Source organism: Symphalangus syndactylus, chromosome 6, assembly GCF_028878055.3.
Source record: "Symphalangus syndactylus isolate Jambi chromosome 6, NHGRI_mSymSyn1-v2.1_pri, whole genome shotgun sequence".
NCBI lineage: Eukaryota > Metazoa > Chordata > Mammalia > Primates > Hylobatidae > Symphalangus > Symphalangus syndactylus.
In genome coordinates this window covers 142213197-142237063 of record NC_072428.2, presented here as the reverse complement: position 1 = coordinate 142237063, position 23867 = coordinate 142213197, and the positions used below count along the sequence as shown (strand labels likewise).

At 39.5% G+C, this 23867-nt stretch overlaps 1 protein-coding gene across 14 annotated transcripts in view; it reads right to left on the bottom strand.

Annotated features, from left to right (window-relative positions):
- ACTR3B (actin related protein 3B) overlaps positions 1–23867 on the bottom strand; it is a 1022733-nt gene that overhangs the window by 967394 nt on the left and 31472 nt on the right. For 10 of the 14 annotated variants that reach the window (XM_055269748.1, XM_055269750.1, XM_055269751.1 and 7 more), the window contains 2 exons: positions 13255–13379; positions 12173–12283 (listed from right to left, as the gene is read on the bottom strand). In XM_055269748.1, coding sequence (XP_055125723.1) covers positions 12173–12283; positions 13255–13379 — 236 coding nt within the window. Of the gene's footprint in view, positions 1–1905; positions 1943–6827; positions 6973–12172; positions 12284–13254; positions 13380–23867 lie in introns of those variants that run through there. The other 4 variants (XM_063641751.1, XM_063641755.1, XM_055269756.1 and 1 more) reach the window with 3 other exon arrangements.

Below are 23867 nucleotides of genomic sequence, written 5' to 3'. Positions count from 1 at the left end.
GAGCTAAGGTAGGACCACTTGAGCCTCAGAGGTGAAGGCTACAGTGAACCGAGATTGTGCCACTGCACTCCAACCTGGGTGACAGAGCAAGATCCTGTCTCCAAAAAGAAAGAAAAAAAAACGTATCTGGAAAAATACTGAAATAAAGCAGATAAAAATTCCCAAGAATTTCCAAAGACAATTCCAAGAATCCAAGTATCTATTTTAAAACAATAATCATCATCAAACAGGAGGAAATGACAGATAACAGGAACAGAAAAAGAATAAATAAACTTGATTTTTGTCATTCAACAATATACTACGAACATTTTTCCCTGTCAACAAATATGGGGCTATATCTCGTATTTAAAACTGAAAAAATAAAAAGTCTCTGGACCTTTGGGCAAAACGTATGCATTACCCTTTATTATGAATGAACTGTGCTCCCCCCACCTCCAGTTCATACATTAAAGCCCTAACTCCCAGTGTACTGTAATTGGAAGCAGGGCCTTTCAAGAGGTCATCACAGTTACCTGAGGTCATAGGGGTGGGGCCCTAATTTGATAGGACTGGAGGAAGGTCTTCTAAGAAAAGGAAGACACCAGAAATCCATCTCTCTCTCCTATTCTCTCCCCACTCTACACTCACACAGGGGAAAGGCATGTGAGGACACAGCAGGAAAGGTGACCACACACAAGCCAGGAAGAGGGCCACGCCAGGAGCCAACCCCGACGGCACCTCGATCTTGGACTTCTAACCTCCAGAACTGTGAGAAAATAACGAACTGTCTGCTGTTTAAGCCACCCAACCTGTGGTATAAACAAAATTATAGCAACCGAGTAGACTAATACACCCCTATGACAGGGAAAGTACAATCAGCCTCAGCCTTCAACACGGCTACATTTAACACTAGGACACATGGGGCCACACACTTAGAGTCTTCAAGGGAAGAAGGTACGACCCAAGAATTCTACATCTGGCCACAGTGTCAATCAAGCATGTTACAAAATCAAAATATCTAATATTTGAGATGATGGATATGCTAATTACCCTGATCTGATAACCACACATTGTATGTATCAAAACTTCACTCTGTACCCCATAAATATGCACATTATTTGTCAATTAAAAAAATAAAACACTAAAAATACTAAGGAGAAAAAATATATATCCTTAAACATATAAGAACTTGGAAAATTTCATTCCCATGAGCAAAAATGTATGGGTTCATGAACTAGTAGAGGATAAACTTTATCCAATCAAGAAGAATGCAGGAAGTCTAGCAAAAGACTTACAGTGAGCAATGAAGCCATTTAAGATGTAGGAATAAAGACTTTTCTTTGGCCAGGCACGGTGGCTCATGCCTGTAATCCCAGCAATTTGGGAGGCCGAGGCGGGTGGATCACCTGAAGTCAGGAGTTTGAGACCAGCCTGGCCAACATGGTGAAACCCCATCTCTACTAAAAATATAAAAATTAGCCAGGCATGGTTGTGTGTTCCTGTAGTCCCAGCTACCTGGGAGGTTGAGGCAGGAGAATTGCTTGAACCTGGGAGGCGGAGGTTGCAGTGAGCTGAGATCGCACCACTGCATTCCAGCCTAGGCGTTGGAGTGAGACTCCATCTCAAAAAAAAAAAAAAAAAAAGACTTTTATTTTCTGGGAATTAAGAACAGAGTGTAAATGTTATAAATTTTAACGGAAAAAATGATATGAAGTTGAGCAGTGTACAAGGAAAGAAGGAGAGAGTGTAACGACACTTGCCTCTTACAGTGACATCAAAAGATATTATTTAAAACTGATAAAGTATCAGAGGCATTAGTAAACAAAGTTATAAATGTTAACACTAGAATAAGTTTAGTAACATCATTAATCAAAAGCAGGTGGTGGAGAGAAGGAAGGGGAGGCAAGAACATGTGGCAATACCAACCTGGTCACTGATTACAGCAGGAAGGAGATAGTTACCCCTAAACAAATACAGGGTAAATATATCAAATTATACTAAAATATGCAAAAATGAGTCCTTTTAATTATTACTAAGAACACACACCCAATACAAAGCAAAGAGAAAAACAAGTCTTCAGTTAAAAAATACTAATACATAAATAAAACATATTAAAAACATGAAGCATAACGTTTTTAAAAAACAGTTAAATTAAGACCAAACATATCTGTCACACAGTAGCATGCCATACCAGTCCAATTAAGAGATGTGAAGTCAAACTGACTGGGATCAAATCCCAGCCTTCCACTAGGCTTGGTAAGCTATTTCCTCTCTCTCCCTGAGTCTCCTCATGGGTAAAGTGCAGGTAATTAGTACCCCGCTCAGAGAGTTGGAAAGATTAAAGGCAGTCTAAATAATGTGCTTAGAGCAGTACTGGACACACAGATGTGTTCAATGGAAGTGAGTTGCTATTATTAAAATTATCAGCAAATATAAATGGGAAATTCAACTACTAAAAGTATCTCAGTTAAAAACAAAAACAAAATCAAATTACATTCTGAGTTTAAGAGACCCAACTAAAACAAAGTAGCTTGGAAAGGTAAAAAGTCAACATTGTCTATATCAGAAGATCAGAAACAACCTAAATACCCATCGCTAAACACTTTGGAACAATTTTAAAAAATGAACTCTATGAAGAAACAATCTCTATGATGAATTGTTAAATGAAAAAGAGAAAGGTGTCTCCATTCCGTATACATTCTTAAATATCCTTCTGCTTCAACAATTTGTAATGAAAACTTCTTTTTTTTTTTTTTTCGAGACAGAGTCTCACTGTCACCCAGGCTCGAGTGCAGTAGCCCAATCTCGGATCTCTGGGAGACTCCACCTTCCAGAATTCAAGCAATTCTCCTGCCTCTGCCTCTGGAGTAGCTGGGATTACAGGCACATGCCATCACACTCAGTTAGGTTTTGTATTTTTAGTAGAGATAGGGTTTCATCATGTTGGCCAGGCTGGTCTTGAACTCCTGACCTCAAGTGATCAACCACTTTGGCCTCCCAAAGTGCTGGGATTACAGGCGTGAGCCACCATGCCTGGTGTGGTAGCCGGGTCTGTGCCTGTAGTCCCAGCTACTCAGGAGGCTGAGGCGGGAGGATCACTCCAGCCCAGGAGGTCGAGGCTGTAGTGGCTGTATGACTGCACCTGTGAATAGCCACTGCACTCCAGCTTGGACAACATAGAGACTCCCTCTCAAAAAAAAAAAAAAAAAAAAAACCAGGCTGGGTGCTGTGGCTCACACCTGTAATCCCAGCACTTTGGGAGGCAGAGGCAGGTGGATCACCCGAGGTCAGGAGTTCAAGACCAGCCTGGCCAACATGGGGAAACCCCATCTCTGCTAAAAATACAAAAATTAGCTGGGCGTGGTAGTGCACGCCTGTAATCCCAGCCAGTCGGGTGGCTGAGGCAGCAGAATTGCTTAAACCCGGGAGGCAGAGGTTGCAGTGAGCTGAGGTGGTGCCACTGTACTCCAGCCTGGAAACAAGAGTTAACTCCATCTCAAAAACAAAAAACAAGGTGGGGGGAGAGGGGAAATAATGGGGACTCGTTCAATGAGTACAGAGTTTCAGTTTGCAAGATGGAAAAGTTCTAGAATCTCTTACACAACAGTGTGAATATAGTTAACACTACAGAATTGTACACTTAAAAATGGCTAATAGGGTACAAATAGTATTAGGTTTTTTTTTTTACAATTTAAACCAAAAAAAAAAAAAGTTTAATTCAAAAATCCAAGGTGTACAACAGTAGGCATATTGTGTTACCATTTGCGTAAAATAAAACTGTGTGCTAGCCAGGCGCAGTGGCTCACGCCTATAATCCCAACACTTTAGGAGGCTGAGGTGGGCGGATCACGAGGTCAGGAGTTTGAGACCAGCCTGACCAACATAGTGAAACCCCATCTCTACTAAAAATACAAAAATTAGCCAGGCATGGTGGCACATACCTGTAGTCCTAGCTACTCAGGAGGCTTGAGGCAGGGGAACTGCTTGAACCCGCGAGATGGGGGTTGCGGTGAGCTGAGATCATGCCACTGCACTCCAGCCTGGGCTACAGAGCAAGATTCCGTCTCAAAAAAAAAAAAAACAAGTGTGTGCTAACCCATATGCCTACACACAATCACCCCTGGAACATGAACAATCAGCTGGCTAAGAACTGGTAAGGGCGGCTTCCTCTAGGCAGGAAAGAGGCAAGGGGGGCATGCACCCTAGAAATCTTCCAGCACCTTTTCAGTTCTGCATTGTGTGTGTATCACTTCTTCAAACAACAAGCAAGCAAATCTACCTACCAACTAGCCTGGCACTTTAAACTCTGGCACAACAGCTGGTGCAAAGTTCAAACACGCTGCCCCAAGGAAGTTTTAGTCACTGTAATTAGAATCCATTAATTCCTGGATGGGAGAGAGGAAGCCATCTCAAAATGTGGAAGGGAGAATAATGAAGTCATACTCAAACACAGGCTGCAAATAGGGAACCTAAAAAGCACTCCACAACATGTTATTTACTTCAATGCGCCTACTCAAGGGCTGAGGAGATTAAATTTGCTAATAGCAGTGAAGTACCCAGAACAATTAATAGTATAAATGCTAGTGATTACTACTTTAGATTTCCTTCATTTAAAGCACATGAGTAAGAGATGTAGATTCCAATAGCAGTGTGTACGATCTCTCTCTTAAGGTACTTCCTATCAATCTGAAAAATGGGCCTGATAACATTACCTATCTCAGAGGGTTGTTGGTGGCATTAAAAACTGAGTTAATGCTTGTAAACACTTAGAATGGGGCTGGGCACATAGAAGTACTCAATAAACAGCCATAATTGCCAATATTGTATCTCATTCCAGAAGAAATAACATATTAACTAAAGAAACCTATGTTTCTCATCTTGAATAGGAACCCAAGCACAATTATAAGTGAAATAAACAAAACATTTAAACTGAGTAGAGGTGGGGAAGTATCAGGAGAGAAAGGTTAAGAAGGTATGAAGATTTCTGAGTAGAGCTGGGGAAGGTTTCTTGCCTCCCAGCAAAGAGCTGCCTATTTAACCTGAAGCAAAAACAGACCTGCAGGAAGACATCACCAACAAGAATCAGATTAACCCTGGCTCCCTGCATTCTCTCTGGGTCTAAGTTCAGTGTGAAATGATGATCCAAATAAATCCCAGATGGATGAAGATTAAATACAAACATCAAAGGAAAATGGGTTTTACCACATACAAATTTCAAGTTATGGATGTCCAAATGAAATAACCAAAAAAGAAAGGCAAAAAATTAACTAAGTAAAACTAACCTGCTGCAAATATAACAACAAAAGAAGCTTTCTATCTTAATTATATGAGAGCTTCCAGAGAATAAGCAGAATGTGGTATCTATGTATAATGGAATATTATTCAGCCTTAAAAAGAAAGGAAATCCTGGCACATGCTTCAACATGGATGAAGCTTGAAGATGCTAAGTGAAATAAGCTGGTCACAAAAGGACAAATACTATATGATTCCATTTATATGAGGGCCCTAGAGTCATCAAATGTATAGAGACAGAAAGTAAAATGGGCATTCCAGGGGCAGGTAAAGGAGTAAAGAGAATTCGTGTTCAACGGGGACAGAGTTTTAGTTTGGGAAGATGAAAAGGCTTCTGGAGACAGACGGTGGCAAAGGTTTGTGAATGGGCCTAATGCCACCAAGCTGTACATTCAAAAATGGTTCAAATGATAAATTCTGTTATGTGTATTTTAGAATAAAAAAAAGTTAAGTAAAAACAAAGTTCATAGAAATCACAGCAACAAGAAAAGCAATAAAACAATGATATGTAAAAGAGCACAGGGCATGAACAGACAGCTCGCAAAAGAGGAAATACAACTAACGTGGAAAAAATGTATAAGGTCAAAGTTATCAAAAATGCAAATTTAAAGCATATGGTAAATTTTAATCCATTAAATAATCAAAAATAATATTAATGCTGACAAGAGTACAAAGGAAGCAAGCCTCTTGTACAGTGCTGATGGCAGTCTGAAATGGCACACTGTGCAGAGACTAGTAACATTATTAACACTGCTGAACTCCATAATCAAACAGGGCTAGTTCTTTTTAAGTAAAAAAGACTCGAAATATAGGAAAAACTGTATGCACAAAGATTACATTATTTCTTATAAAACCAAGAAAATGACTAAAAATAGTGGAACTGCTAAGCAGGAAATACCTACTAGATAGATTATCATATAGCTGTTAAAATAAGGGTTAGGAAAACTGTAAGAAAATGAGGAGTATAATATAGAGTGTAAAATCATTCTAAAAATGGGTAAAGAGATTAAATGAAAATACACTAAATGTCAACAGTACCTATGTTAATGTGATAAGACTATAAAAAGTCCCATAGATACCTTCCAAATTTTCTATACCATACTTACAATTCTACTATAATGAAGGGGGAAATCATCTCTATGTGAAGGTTAAACTCCGAGTTATGGCTGTGGGGCAAGATCACACAAACTCCTAATCTGACTTCCCAATTTCTTTTTTTTTTTTTTTTTTTTTTTTTTGAGACGGAGTCTTGTTCTGTCGCCCAGGCTGGAGTGCAGTGGCGCAATCTCAGCTCACTGCAAGCTCCGCCTCCCGGGTTCACGCCATTCTCCTGCCTCAGCCTCTCCGAGTAGCTGGGACTACAGGCGCCTGCCACCACGCCCGGCTAATTTTTTTGTATTTTTAGTAGAGACGGGGTTTCACCGTGGTCTGGATCTCCTGACCTCGTGATCCGCCCGCCTCGGCCTCCCAAAGTGCTGGGATTACAAGCGTGAGCCACCGCGCCCGGCCTCTAACTTCCCAATTTCTTAATGTATTTTATCCACAGTCAGACTTACGGCAGCAAGATGGCAACGCCAAGCAGGAGACACAGCACATCTCGCCACAGCTTCCTCCTGGCCAGAGGCTCCCTAACCTGGGTGACACTCTCCAGATAGGTAAAATCCAGCCAGAGTTGTGAAAGCAGCTGAATCTCTCCTTTGCTACTGTCTTCATGCCTTTGAGTGACACCACTATGGCAGGCATTGTGAGTTGCTCTTACCAACACTGCAAATTTGTGACTGACAGACCACTGATCTATGATGGGAAATGGCAACAGGCCCAGAAAAAAGCATTTCCCAGACTTCCTTGTGGACAGAGATGACTAAGTGAGTAAGTTCTGGCCAGTAAGACACAAAAGCTGGAGTATGGTTGCCAGGAAAGCTCCTTACAAAGCTGAGGTAGACTCAAGTAGTAAACTTGCCTCCTGCCCTTAACACCCTCTTCCTTCCTGGAACACACAGGTGATAGCTGGAGCTGCAGTAATCAACTTGTGATCATGAGGCATCCTTAGAATGAAAGCCCTATATTCAAAACACTAGAGTAGAGAGATCCTTAGCCACACCAGAGAGCTCCCATATCAGCACTGGACTCTGCTACAAATTTATTTAAGAAAAATAAAGCCTTAACTTTTTTAAACTACTGCTTTTATACTTCTATTACTTGCTGCCAAAAACAGTTGACCATCTTTGAAGAATTAAAATCTATGTATTTCCATTTAAGGGAACATTTACAATATAATGATGTTCTCCTGGTTCTTGAATCAAAATCGACGTTATTCAGGCCATATCCTTATGGGTTCTGAGGACCACAATCACAAACCCTCCCTCCTCCTCAATCTCCCACTTCATCTCTATCCACCACTATTGATGTTATAATTATTCCTTTAGGAGACAAATGTAATTAAAATTTTCTCAAACTATTATTATAACAAGATCTAAATTGGGGATGTGCAGTTTTTCTGGGGTTTTTCCTCTCTCAAAGACTAGTCAAGTACAGCAGTGAGAAGAAGAGAAAGGAATAACCTGGTTTTTTTTTAAATATAGAAGCATCAAAGTATCAATGAATGCAAGCTACATAAACATTTTTATTCATAACAATGGTAAAATTATCACCTGGTATTGATTTAAAAATGAATAATGACTATCATAAAACCAACTCATATTTCTGGATAAAGATAGAAAATTGAACACATGTATCTAATATTACTCCACCTCCATGCCCCTCTAAAACTACAGTAAAGAAACATTTTTTAAAATACAAATCCTCAAGGAAGAGACAATAGGAGAGGAGGCGACAATATACTGGAAGCTGGAAAGTACGTGTAGGAGGTGACTTAGCAAATCCAGGAAAGCCCCTACACTGGCTAGCTCTACACTGGCTGGTGAAGTGCACAAGGCAGGTCTAACCATTCTCAAGACTTCAGGAAGGAAACTAAAGTCAGGACACAACACAGTTGTGATTCAGATGTAGGGCACTGCTATGGCTAGCATTTTTTAATTTCACCAGGTTCATGAAGAAAATGATTTCACAGAGTGCTAACTTTACCTAGAGATTTCAAGATAATCATGTATTCGTATATTCATCTCTAAAATACCAAGGATGGTATGTTTTATTTTTAGTAACCAGAGTTAATTTTCCATCAACAATCAACACGTGAATGCTACTGACTCCTACATCAACACCTGCTGCTTGGATCTGGCTGCTCCTCCCCTTCTTTACCTGTGCAGCCCTGTTACACCCTTAGACCTCAGCATGTACAAAACCAAACTCTCCTTCTTCCTCCTCCCTCCCTCAAGTGAGTTTCTTCTCATGTTTCCCATCTTAACCAATCACATTATCATCCATGCACTGCCCCATCTCAAAATCTGAGTCATCCTAGATTTCTCTCTTAACTGCTACCAATTCTCATCACTAAGACCCATCAATTCTACCTCCTGTATACTCTGCTAACTATATGTAACTTACCCCAACCAACTGTACATGCTCCAAAAACACAACAGCATACAAAAGCTAGTGAGGGTACAAGCCAGAACAATGAGGCCAAATATGAGAGCAGGCGAAATAACTCCATGAGTGATACAACGTCTGCCCGGGCTCCTTAATGAGTACTGGCTCTGGGAGCCTGATTGCTCAATACAATGTCTGCCCGGGCTCCTCAGGGCTGCTTAATGAGTACTGACTGGCTCTGGGAGTCTGTTCTCAGGCGGTCTCAGCTTCAACATACTGGGACTGGGAGCAAAGTGCTGGACTGAGGGCAACCTAACAAACAATGTGTGCTTCCACACACCATACTGTACTCCTAAATGTAAGTCAACCACCACAGCTAGTGCAGAAGAAAGTTCCTCCACGCCGAGGGAAAATCCATTTTCTTCCACTGACTCAGAGCTGTATAAACGGGCCCTTCCTGAGGGATTTCCATGGGTGGTTTTGACTATACATATCTCCTTACATAATTTTAAGAATCTCGCAAATGACAGAACGCCCCTTCACCCACTCCTGCCATTCTCACCCTATGCCCTCCTCGGAGGCACCTGTCACCTCACATGGGGTCATCTTCAAGACTCTGTGTGCCAGAGGTGTCTGCCCATAAAGTCTCCCTAAAACACAAAACTGGCAAAGCAGCTCACTGTCTACACCGCGCAAAGGCTGCCTGACCTCCTTTCTCCACACTCCCCCACTCTCATCACCCTAACCAAGTCAGGTCCTCAGAGACACCATACCCTCTCATTGCTGGTCATCTGCATGTGCTGCTTGTTTGCTCTTGCAGGATTTATATTCAAAAAGTTTGCAAATCCCTTCTGAAGTTCTCATTCAGTTTCCACTCAAGAGCACTGCATCTCTTTGACATCTCTGAGTGCGTTCTGAGCTCTGGGCAATGCAGTACTGGGGAAGAGTGGAGTTCCCAGGTGCCGTCTGCTCAGTCCACATAACCAGTGTAAGCTGAGTCTCTGCACCTCCTTGAAAACAGTCAGTGGCAAGGAGCTCATTCTCTCTGCATGTTCAGATGACTGGGCACGGCCATCAGAAAGGATAATTCTGTGAGCTCTTGTGGGGTCCATCATTTGGGCCTCTTAGACTCTCTTAATGTCTTCAATTCACTTTGATGGCTTGGCCTTAAATCTTTCCACCTGGTTCACTCCCCTTTAACTATTCCATCAACACACGGTTAAGGACAAATACCTGAAGGAAATTTACCATTCTCATTACTTCCTCAACCACAACAGGCAACAAAATGACTTGCAGAATTCAAAGCACAACACATGTAATACAATATTTTCTTATCTTTTTAATAATAAACTTGATTGTTTTTGAACATTCATTGCAGGTACCCATTTTTAGCAAATGGCCTTTTCTATGTTCACACCAAACCCCTCCAATTCCATCCTGGCAAGTGGTTACATTTTATTATCTCATGTATGCCAGCTAAATCAGAAGAAGAGTCCCCTTTAATAAAAATTCCTGTGAGCTGTGTGGTGGTCCATATTTGCTCCACATGCCTAAGATTAGATGTCCCTCTAAGTAAAGCAAGAACTCCTGGCACGGGAAGCTGAAGTAGACAGAAGGAAGCAGCTGGGCTCGGTGCCTGCTCCTAAAATCCTATCCAACAGGTAGTTTATGTGATATGCTACAGAAGGAAAAATGCCAAATCTGACAGGTGGGAATCTGTGATTTGTTTTGGCTGTAAAGACAAAGCCACTCACACACAGTCAGTTTCTTGGCTCCATTTGCTCCACATAAACCACCGTGGGCCAGGCACGGTGGCTCATGCCTGTAATCCCAACACTTTGGGAGGCTAAAGTGGGAGGATCACTTAAGCCCAGGAGTTTGAGGCCAGCTTGGACAACATAGCGAGACCCCATCTCCACAAAAAATTTTTAAAAATTAGCCAGGCTAGTGGCTTCTAACTGTGGTCCGAGCTACTCAGGAGGTTGAGGTGGGAGGATCAACTAAGCCCAGAGTCCGAGGCTACAGTGAGCTAGGATTGTGCCACAGAACTCCAACCTGGACAACAGAGCAGGATCCCATTCCTAGAAAAATAAAATACAGAGCAAAACAGTAAAATAAAATAAACCACTATGGATGTACAGAGAAAACAGAGGGGCCTGTGAAACGCAGTAGCCATATTTGGCAATTTCAGCTGTGAAGACCCAGCCAGGGAAAAACATCAAAGACTGGCTTTAATATACATTAAATATATATATTCATTATAGAGTTATTCCATATTTAAAAGTTATTCCATTAACTATTAGCCTTATAGTTAAAGTATTTCTTATACCAGATAATTCTTAAAAACACTTCATATTCTAACATTAGAAAGAATTTTATAATTGGATCTGGGACCACTTGACAATGTACTTGCATGAAAAAAAATCCAAACCTAAATTACGTAGGTTTAATACACAGCTTATGTCACATGAAACTGCCCTCTATAAAGCAAGCATTCTGTACATGAAATTAATTTTAACTTGAAAAGAGCATCTCACGGAAGAAAACATGTAATGTTGAGTAGAACCACTAGAGAACGAGGAGATATTTCTTCTCATTTATCTGTGATGTTTCATTTCATTTGAATGAAATCAGTTAAGTATATAATTAGGACCCATAACTCAGTTCAGTTTTAGTTTACAGTAACATGTAAACCCTAGAAAAAATAACATCTTGACCTGGTTTCCTCTGTTATAAGTGGCAATAATTACAATCATCTTGCTATGTCTCAAGAAAACTAAAGTAGGCAGTTGGTTTATCCAAATCCATTCCTCCTTCTATTGTCCTTGCTTTTGGAGGCCTGTTTAGTTACTTACCCTCCTCCAGGGTCCAGAACATCAGACAGGTTTTCCTGGTCCCCGCCCCAAGGAGAAAGTCTTCATGAATCTAAACCAGTCACAGTAAATCCATCATTCCTATTGCTCTAACCAGGTTAGGCATCAGCAGATGGGGCAAATGTGCTGGGAAGGTTTCTGGGAAAGGGTCTCTAAATTCTTAAAAAGTGCAAGGAAAATCTTCTATCTCTGTATGGAAATGTCCAAAGAGGTGATCTAGGAATTTGGCAGCCACCCTGGGTCCCAAGGGGAACAAACAGAAGAGCTCAAGCTAGTGCCCTAGGCTGCGTGTGCAATTCCATCGCTGAGCTGCTAAAACAACAGCTATAGAGCTGCCTCACTTGGGCTTCCTGTTTGGTGAGCTAACAAGCCCCTTTTTGTTCTGAACATTTTTATTGAGCTTTATTTTCAAAAAAGCAGCCTGATTCATGCACATATCTTTAGAAGAAATGTAGAACGCCCTGGAAAAGAATATCTTCAGTTTAAAATCTAAGCAATTTGGAATTTACAGGAATATATTCCTCTTAGTTCCAGTTACTCACCATTAAAAAATAATGGTCCTCAGGTTCAGCTCGAAGATACTTAAAAACCACTTGCTCCATGAACCTTTCCATAAGATCCCAGTCTTCAATGATTCCATGTCGTATTGGCCACTGGAGGAAGAGAAACCAGAGTTGTCAAGCCTCAGTTCACCACAACAAGAGCAACAGTTTAACAGTGACACAGAAGAAACTGTGTTATTACAGAATAAAGGTCTCCTTCTCATTGCAGTTTTTGTTAATTCTTGTAAAGAAACAACAGCATTTGGAAAAAAAGATTAAGTTACATTATTGTTCATATTCTCCTCCACTCATTTCTACAAACAAAGAATCACCTTAACAATGACACGGAGACAGGCCGGGCACAGTGGCTCATGCCTCTAATCCAACACTTTGGGAGGCCAAGGCAGGAGGCTCACTCGAGCCCAGGAGTTCGAGACCAGCCTGGGCAACATAGCAAGACACTGTCTCTACAAAAAATTAAAAAATCAGCCAGGCATGGTGGTGCGTGCCTGTAGTCCCACCTACTTGGGAAGTTGAGGTGAGAGGATTGCTTGAGCTCAGGAGGTCGAGGCAGCAGTGAGCCAAGATGGCATCACAGCACTCCAGCCTGGGTGACAGAGTAAGACCTATCTCTAAAAAACAACAACAAAAAATACAATGAGGAACAGATAGAAAACTGCAGCTAATTATCATACAATTGGATCTGGAGCTTTAAAAAAAAAAAAGTCTGCTTAAATAATGTGTTTCTTTTTTAATTAACCAATCTGCAATTTTCCCTCATCTGACAGGTTAGTCAACCTGTCAAGAATTTTCCAGAGGAGGGGACCTTGCTTTCATGTGTGACCTGGTGTTTCCTGGGTCTATTCTGCATTCCAGGGATCTGTTAATTCCCTTAATTCTCCAATCAAAACTACCTCCATTCAAAACCAGCCACCACCACTACCTCTATTCAAACATAAGAATTCGAACATAAGAATAGAAACACATTCCACAACTCGCAAATACAACTTCTAGATGACCATTTTGCATAACTCATCCTACTGCTCTACACTTAGAGAAGCAAACACCTGTCGGAAATTTACCTTTGTAGCATACGTAGGTTTATCGATGGCTTCATCTCCTATGAAAAAGTCAAGGTCATCAACTCCCCTCAACACTCTCCTTTGGGCTTGGTCAACTACCTTTGCCGACTCTCTGATGGCAATACCTTAGAAAAAACACACACACACAGATTTCTATCACTATCCATATCTATTCAAATGATCAAAGGGGATAATATCCCTATATACACACAAGTAAATTTTCGTTGTTAGGGTTCCATGTGGGGTGAAGGGTGCCCACAGAAAAGACAATGTCAATGAGTACATAAAATAATATAGAAACAGGCTATTCTATTCTGGTGCGATTTTCAGAATGGGACAAAGGAAATGAGCTGCTCTGCTTTTATACTGACAGAAGGTATACTGCTAAATTTCTCAGTTTTATCTGGAAAAATCCCTCAAGATAGTAAGTGAAATGCCTATACATCAGTAGGTTCCAAATTTAAAATACAATATAGAAGGGGACAAAAATCTGTAGAATACAGAAAAGGAGAGTAAACTGAAAAATAATGTCTATAATAAAACTCTACATCACATAGCCTTAAAATGTATTTTTGGTCCTGTTACAGGGAGAAAAAAAGCCGCGATTTCCCATTAAAAGGATAAATTAGAATGTTATTGGTTAATATCTGTAGCCAAAAAAAATACCATAATCAAATAACTATTACATAAAAATTCCAAATATTAATGGCTTTATAATTCATTATTTTAATAAGATCTTAACCTTAAATACTTGGGAATATACTTAGTAGTAAATAATCATATCAAACTTCACTCCAGAATTTAACAGCTAATGAAATGTGGAGGGCATCACAAAGATTCCATTTTCCACTGAAATTCCTAACTCCTGCTCACACTCTTGAGCTCTTCCATGAGCTATTTTCATCCATCAGGTCTCAACATCAACACCATCTCCTCCCTTGAAGCCTTCCTTGACAACCTACAGTTCTGCACATGTGTTTGATGCTCCCACTGGCCCTTTTATACCTGCATTAAGGCATTTTTCAGGATGAATTACAATTGTTTAAGATCAGTCTACCAAACTGTGGACTCCTTGACGTCAGATAACACCCATCTTTTATTGTTTATCCAGTGGGAGGCTCAGATGTCAATAATAATAATAATAATAAAAGTTTACATTTATTGAACACTCTGCTAAGTGTTTCCTTTTGTACACTATTTTATTAAATCCTCACAATAGCTTATGAGACAGGTACTATTATCTTCATTTTACAGAAATGGAAGCTTAACAATCTATCAAGGTCACACAGCTTCTAAGAGACACAGACAGGATTTGCACCTAAGCAGGCTGCTATCAGAATAGACATTAGAGAAATATTTGTTAAATTAACATTTTACTCCACTAAAATATTTATTGTGGGTTTGAAAAATGGTCAAACTATATCTAAATAATTCTAACATAAACCTAATTCCACAAATATACTAATGGCATCTCACTATCCTTAATGTATTTCTGATGAAAGTACGACTCTCTAGCTATACAAATGTAAGTGCTAGATAAAAGTTCTCTGAATTAAAACATCAAAATCTTTGTGACTTACTACCCAAAGTGATGTACAGAATCAGTACAGTCCTTATCAAAATACTAATGGCATCCTTCACAGAAATAGAAAAAATAATCCTAAGTTCACATGGAACCACAAGAGACCCCAAATAGTCAAGGGAATCTCAAGCAAAAGGAAGAAAGCTGGAGGGATCACACTACCTGACTTCAAAGTACACTATAAAGCTACAGTAATCAAGACAGCATGGTACTGGTATAAAAACAGACATATAAACCAGTGGAACAAAGAGCCCATAAATGAATCCATGTATTTACACTCAACTGATTTTACACAACGGGTAAAGTGTAAATGTTACTGGGGAAACTGGATATCCACATGCAGAAGAATGAAAATGAATGCTTATCTCTCAACCATATACAAAAATTAACTCAAAATCGATTAAAGACTTCAATGTAAGACCTGAAACTGTGGAACTATTAGAAGAAAAAGGTAAAATGCTTTATGACATTAGTCTGGGAAAGGATTTTTTTGGACAAGACCTCAAGAGCACAGGTAACAAAAATAGATAACTGGGATTACATCAAACTAAAAATCTTCTGCACAGCAAAGAAAACAATCAACAGAATGAAGAGAACAATCTATAGAATAGGAGAAACCATTTGCAAACTATCTACCTGACAAAAGATTAATAATTGAAATATATAAAGAATTCAAACAGCAATAAAAAAACAAATAACCCAAGTGAAAAATGAGCAAGAGACCTGAATGGACATTTCTCAAAAGAAGACATACAAGTGGCCAACAGGTATATGAAAAAATGCTCAAATCCTCAAATAATCATCAGGCAAATGCAAATCAAACCCACAATATCAATCACCTCACACTACTGAGAATGGCAATTATCAGAAAAGCAAAAGATAAAAAGTGTTGGTGATGATGTGACAAAAAGAGAACCTTTACACACTATAGGTGGGAATGCAAATCAGTAGGGCCATTATGGAAAACAGTATAAAGGCTCCTCAAACAATTAAAAATAGAACTACCATATGATCCAACAATCCCACTACTGGGCATATATCCAAAGGAAATGAAATCAGTATGTTAAAGAGCTATCTGCGCTCCCATGTTTACTGTAGCACTATTCACAATAGCCAAGATCTGGAATCAACCTACATGTCCATTAACGGATGAACAGATAAAGAAACTGTGGCTTTATAAACAGTGGAATACTATTCAGCCATTTTAAAAAAAAAGGATATTCTACCATCTGCCCACAATATGGATGAACCTCGAGGGCATTATGTTAAGTAAAATAAGGCAGGCACAGAAAGACAAATATCACATGGTCTCATTCATAAGCAGGATCTTAAAAAGTTGATCTCATAGAGGTAGACTGTAGAATGGTGGTTACCAGGGGCTGAGGCTGTTCGGGGATGGGAAGGACAGGGAGATGTTGGTCAAAAAATACGTAACTACAGTTAGATAGGAGAAATAAATTACAACAGATCTAGCATACAACGAGGTGACAACAGTTAATGATGATATATTGCATTCTTAAAAAATGTAGAGTACCTGTTACGTGCTCTCACTACAAAAATGATGACTATATGAGGCAATGCATTTGTTAATTAGCTAGATTTAACCATTTACAAAGTATATATACTTCAAAACATCATATTATACATGATAAAAACACATAATGTTATCTGTCAATTTAAAAAATTAAAATCAGGGCCAGCTGTGGTGGCTCATGGCTCACGCATGTAATCCCAGAGACTCAGGAGGCTAAGCAGGAGGATCGCTTGAGCTCAGGAGTTTCAGAACAGCCTGGGCAACACAGCAAGACCCCATCTCAAAAAAAGCTAAAAAATTAGCCAGGCACAATGGCACACATGCCTGTACTCCTAGCTACTCGGGAGGACCACTTGAGCCCAGGAGGTTGAGGGTGCAGTGAGCTATGATCGCCCCACTGCACTCCAGCCTGAGCAACAGAGTGAGACCCTATATCAAAAAAGTTTAAATTTTTAAAAACTGTTTTTAATTAAAAATTTTTTTAAAATCCTTGTGACTGAATTTCAGGAGAGAGTAAATAATGTTTCTAGGCCGGGCACAGTGGCTCCCACCTGTAATCCCAGCACTCTGGGTGATCGAGACAGGCAGATTGCTTAAGCCTGGGAGTTTGAGACCAGTCTGGGCAACATGGTGAAAACCTGACTCTACAAAAAATACAAAAACTAGCCGGGAGTCTCAACTACTTGGGAGCCTGAGACAAGGGGATTGGGAAATTGAGGCTGCAGTGAGCCATGATCACGCCACCACACTCCAGCCTGGGTAACAGAACAAGACCCTGTCACAAACAAAACAAACAAAAAAAAGTTTCTGATATGAACTAATTTCTTCAAACAGTCCAGCCAAGTTAATTTTTCTGCACAGCTACTTCATGAATGAGCACACAGACTTTGAAGTTATGAAAACCTAGGTTTGAGCACTTACTATTAGCTGACTTGAGGAAAGTTATTATTAACCCTCAGTGCTCTCTCCTCTAAAATGCATATACCACTACCTATCAGGGTGGTGAGTATTAAATGGAACAATGTTTACAAAGTGTTTAGCAGAGACTGTGGTATAGAATAGTACTCAATAAACAATATTATCTGTACTAAATTGGAGACCAAATTTGTGACTGGCGGAACTGAACAGGTACCCAGATACAACCATTCCAGAGAAGAACTGAGAAAAATATTATGTTTATCCAGCAATTCCACTTCTAGAATTTATTCTAAAGAAATAATCTTTTGAGTAAATAAAAGTATATATACAACAACATTCTTTGTAGAACTAATTATAATAGCAACAAATTCAAGGAGGAAAGTTAACTGACCTGAAATCAGAGATCAGGTAAATAAATTGTATCAAATCCTTAGAAAGAGCTGCTAAGGCCGGGGCGCAGTGGCTCACGCCTGTAATCCCAGCACTTTAGGAGGTCGAGGCAGGTAGATCACCTGAGGTCAAGAGTTCAAGACCAGCCTGACCAACATGGTGAAACCTCATCTCTACTTAAAAATACAAAAATTAGCCAGCATGGTGGCAGGCACCTATAATCCCAGCTACTTGGGAGGCTGAGGCAGGAGAATCACTTGAACTTGGGAGGCAGAGGTTGCAGTGAGCCAAGATTGCGCCACTGCACTCCAGCCTGGGTGACAGAGCAAGACACTGTCTCCAAAAAAAAAAAAAAAAAAACAAGAGCTACTAAGTTGCCTTTTAGAATACCCACAGTATGACTCCACTTCAGACAGAGTTGCATGGGTGTGTTTAATGTAAATTCAGAAAAATAAGATGGCCAGACAAAAGATTAATACTGGTTAACCATGGATGGTATAGCTACTGGTGACTTTCACTTCTTCTACTGTGTATATTGGTTTTTCAGCTATTAAAAAGAAGCTAAACAAACAAAATAAAAGTAAAAGCTAATCTTTTGTTTGTGAGCTAAAGCATTTGCCCTGTTACCTCTCAAAATCATTTACCTTTAATGCCTCATTTCCAAATGAAAAGTTTTCAAGGTAAGTCAGGCTATAGAATTTTCTCAAACAGAGAGCTATTAAGCTAGCTAGAAATTTATATTAAAATTTGTTCCAAGACAAATTAGTAAACATATACAATTATTTCTAAAAGTAGATTATCTGGAATCTCCAATTTACTACAAATGAAGAATAACAACACAGCTATAAGAGTGAATTTGACGCCAGGAGCAGTGGTTCACACCTGGCCAACATGGTGAAACCCCATCTGTTCTTAAAAAAAAAATACAAAATACAAAAATTAGCTGGGCGTGGTGGCCCATGCCTGTAATCCCAGCTACCCAGGAGGCTAGGGCAGGAGAATTGCTTGAACTCAGGTGGCGGAGGTTGCAGTGAGCTGAGATCATGCCACTGCACTCCAGCCTGGGTGACAGAATGAGACTCCGTCTCAAAAAAAAAAAAAGAGTGAAACTGAAGCCTTTTTCTCAGAAGGGCGTCTTGAGGTAACAGGATAAAAAAGGTGAAAAGAAAAAGACACAGGGCAGAAATCACTTTCCCCATCTCCTTTTCTCATTCCAACTCACTGCCACATTTAAAGTCTCAAATATATCAAATTATAAACAGTGGCACACAAGTAAAGGACAGAACTTCAGCAGAACTGAAGAAAGGATGAGTGAAGTGGAAACACTGGGGCTGAAATGAGAAGCGAAGAGGACATTGGAGACCTTGGGCTGAACATGGGCTAGAAAAGTCTCGTAGGCCACGACGACTGAAGTGATCTGTAGAAATAGATAACATCCATCTCTGACCACACCATTCAATGGCACTCTGACTGACACCACACAGAACCATCTGATGCACAAGTTTGGTATTCCAAAGGGCCACTGGCCAATGTGCCAATACAAGTGACAGATCCTATCCTCTAGGCAAGATCAAACTTAATTGTGTGTGAATCCAGAATTAAACTGTCAAGTCAATATAAAAGATTGTAAAGATATCTGGGCGCAGTGGCTCACGCCTGTAATCCCAACACTTTGGGAGGCTGAGGTGGGCGGATCACAAGGTCAAGAGATCAAGACCATCCTGGCCAACATGATGAAACCCCAACTCTACTAAAAATACAAAAATTAGCTGGGCATGGTGGTACGCACCTGTAGTCCCAGCTACTCAGGAGGCTGAGACAGAAGAATTTCTTGAACCCAGGAGGTGGAGGTTGCAGTGAGCCGAGATCACGCCACTGCACTCCAGCCTGGCGACAGAGCAAGACTCCGTGTAAAAAATAATAATAATCAAAAAGAATAAAAATAAATTAAAACACACACACACACAAAGTATACTTCTTTTAACTACTATACAGGAAGCAACTGTATCCATGCAAGAGAATAAAAGTATATAGAGCTTATATTCCAAATATTTTGTCTATACCTATGGAACAAGATGTGGCCCAAACAGTTCTTATGAACACAATGGAGAAATCTGTCTAAATAATCTATATCACCCAAGTTATCTCTAGTACACCACAACATACCACAGTCCCCACTTCCACCCCGGCCCAGCAGTAACATGGAGCTCCTCCCCAAGTGAGTGTCAACAAAGGCCAAAAGGAGAACCTCAACTTTGACCCCCAAACTGGCAATAATGAAGTGGTATCCCCATTCCCCTGCTGGAGTAGTGTCAGAAAAGACTTGCTAAAACACAAAATTAAAATAAGAACCTCATAACATAATACCCAAAGTATCTAGGTTTCCATTTTAAAACTCTCACCATGGCAAAAACCAATTGACATCTTAACTGAAAAGAGAAAAGACAATGAATAGACAATGGCACCAAGATAACACAGACATTATAATTATCAAACAAGGATTTTAGGAGCCATCACAAAATGTCTCAATGAGCAATCTCAAATACTCTTGACTCTTGAAACAAATGGAAAATAAAAGGAAGTCTCAGCAAGCAAATACAAAGCCACAGCAAGGAAACAAGATATATAAAGACAAAACCATATGGAAATTCTAGAATTAAAAATCACAATAACTGAAATAAAAATCTTAAGAGATGGCCTCAACAGAAGAAAAGGACAGAGGAAAGAAACACTGAACTTGAAGACAGAATTACAGAAATTACCCAGTCCAAACAAAAGAGAAAAAATAGATTGGAAGAAGTAAAAAAAAAAAAAAAAAAACAGAGCCCAGAGCCTCAGGGACATCTGGGATATATAAGAAAAGATTTAGCATTCGTGGATTACAATTCCCAGAAGGAAAAGAGAAAGAAAGCAGGACTGGAAGTTATGCAAAGAAACAATGGCTAAAACTGCCAAATTTGGCAAGAAAAAAAAGGGAAGAAAAAAAGAAATAAACTAATAGATTCAACACTGAACAAACCCCAAACAAGTTAACCCAAAACAAAACAAAACAAAACAAAAAAAATCCATTCCAAAACACATTATACTCAAACTTAAAAACTAAAGACCAAAAAAAAAAAAAAAATTCAGCTTCCAAGGACATTTCTCCTCAGAAATTTTGACATACACGCACCAAAAAAAAAACATACCACAACATTTTTGTGCTGAAAGAACTGTCCATCCAGAATTCTATGTTCAGCAAAAATATCCCCTGAGAATAAACAGCAAATCAAGACTTTCCGTTGAAATAAAACTAACACAATTTGTCAACAGCACACCTACTTAAAAAAAATGGCTTGGGATGTTCAAGCAGTCCATTATTTTTTGTTTTTGTTTTTGTTTTATTTTGTTTTTGTTTTGTTTTGGTTTGTTTTTGAGATGGAGTATCGCTCTGTCACCCAGGCTGGAGTGCAGTGGCGCGATCTCAGCTCACTGCAACCTCCACCTCCCGGGTTCAAGCGATTCTCCTTCCTCAGCCTCCCGAAATAGCTGAGACTAGAGGTGCACATCACCATGCCCAGCTAATTTTTGTATTTTTAGTAGAGACAGGGTTTCACCATGTTGGCCAGGATGGTCTCAATCTCTTGACCTCATGACCCGCCTGCCTCTGCCTCCCAAAGTGCTGGGATTACAGGCGTAAGCCACCATGCCCGGCCTATATTTCTTTAATTAAGAAAAAATAAATAAATATTAAAAAGAATGGCTAAAGGAAGTTCTCTAAAGAGAAAAGAAATGATAAAAGAAGGAATTTGGGTACATCAAGGAAAAAGAACAATGGAAAGAGCAAAAATATGGATCATAATTATTTTCCTTTTCCTCTTGAGTTTTCTAAATTATGTCTGGCAGTTGAAGCAAAAATTATAACTGATGTGAATCTCATGAGATTCAATGTATATCAAGGAAAGATTTAAGACAATTATATTAGAAATAGGGGGCCAGGCACAGTGGCTCACACCTGTAATCCCAGCACTTTGGGAGGCTGAGGCAAGGGAATCACCTGAGATCAGGAGTTCGAGACCAGCCTGGCCAACACGGTGAAACCCCATCTCTACTAAAAATACAAAAATAGCTGGGTGTGGTGGTGCACACCTGTAATCCCAGCTACTTGGGAGGCTTGAGGCAGGAGAATCGCTTGAACCCGGAGGCAGAGCTTGCAGTGAGCCAAGATCGTGCCACTGCCCTCCAGCCTGGGAGACAAGACCCCATCTCAGGAAAAAAAAAAAAAAAGAAAGAAAGAAAAGAAATAGGGGGTAAAGGGACCTACAGGGAGGTACGGTTTCTACATTTCATTCCAACTGGTAAAATGTTGATACCAGTAGATCACGGGGAAAATATTTTTTTTAAATAATATATAATAACTACAATAACCACTTAACTATACAAAGAGATGTATGCAAAAACACAATAGACAGGCCAGGTACAATAGCTCACGCCTGTAATCCCAGCACTTTGGGAGGCCAAGGCAAGCAGATCACTTAAGTTTAGGAGTTCGAGACCAGCCTGGCCAACATGGCAAAACCCTGTCTCTACCAAAAAATATATATATAAATTAGCTGGGAGTGGTGGCACATGCCTGTAATCCTAGCTACTCGGGAGGCTGGGGCACAAGAATAGCTTGAACCCAGAAGCCAGAGTTTGCAGGGAACCGAGATCACGCCACTGCACTCCAGCCTGGGCGACAGAGTGAGACTCTGTTTCAAAAAAAAAAAAAAATATATAGATAAATCGAAATGCAATTCTAAAAAAAATGTACAAATAACCCATAGAAGTTAGACAAAACAAAACAGAAAAAAAAAAATAAGGAATAAACAGAAAAGCATTAATCAATAATTACAATAAATATAAATGGTCTAAATATACCAATTAAAAATAGATATTGGCAGAATGCATTAAAAAATAAAACTGAACTCTGCTGTCTACAAGAAACTCTCTTCAAATGTAATGATATAAGCAGGTTGAAAGTAGAAAGATGAAAAAAGATATTCCATGCAAACATTAATCAAAAGAAAGCACCAGCAGCTATACTGCTGTAAGAAACAGTAGTCTTTCAAGCAAAGAAAATTACCACTTATAGACAGGGACATATGATAAAGAGTCAATCCATCAAGAAGACATAGAAATCCTAAATGGGTATGCACCAAAAAACAGAGCTGCAAAATATGTGAAGCAAAAACTGATGGGGAAAAAAAATATACAAATCCACAATTATAATTGTAAACTTCAATGCCTCTCTCTCGACAATTAATAGAACAAGTACACAGAAAATAAGCAAGAATATCAAAGAATTCAACAATGCCATCAACCTATAGGCTCTGACATTTTTATAGAACGCTCTGCCAAACAAGAAGAGAAATCACATTGCTTTCAGTGCCCATGCATCTTACACCAAAATAAACCTTATGTTGGACCATAAAACAAACCTCAACAAATGTTAAAGAATTTAAGTCATACAGAGTGTATTTTCTGACTACAATAAAATTAACCCAGAAATCAGTAACAAAAAGATAATGAGAAAATCTCCTACACAGTTGGAAATTTAAAAACACAGTTGTAAGAATCCATAGTCAAAGAGGAAGTTTCAGAGAAACTTAAAAAATACATTAACAGGATGAAATGAAAATATATCAAAATTGGGGGGAATGAAACAGCTAACACAGTGCTAATAAGGAAGATTTTAGCACTAAATGCTTATATGAGAAAAGAGTCTCAAACTAATAACCTATGACCCCACCCCACCTTAAGAATCTAGAAAAAGAAAAGCAAAATAAACCCTAGGCGAGCAAAAGGAATGAAATGATGAAGATAACAGCAGAAATCACTGACATTTCAAACAGGAAATTTGAGAAAATCAATGAATCAAAAAGCTAGCTCATCAAAAACAAAAACTTGGTAAAAAAACTCTGTGAAGGTAAAAAACCAATCTACTGACTGGAAGAAATTATTATAAACCACGTATTTGACCAATGGACTTATATCTAGTATATATAAACAACTCATAGTGAGATATCATCTCTACAAAACTTTAAAAATTTAAAAATTAGACAGGTGTGGTGGTGCACACCTGTAGTCCCAGCTACTCAGGAGGCTGAGGCAGGGGGATCACTTGAGCCCAGGAGTTCAAGGCTGCAATGAACTGCAACTGCACCACTG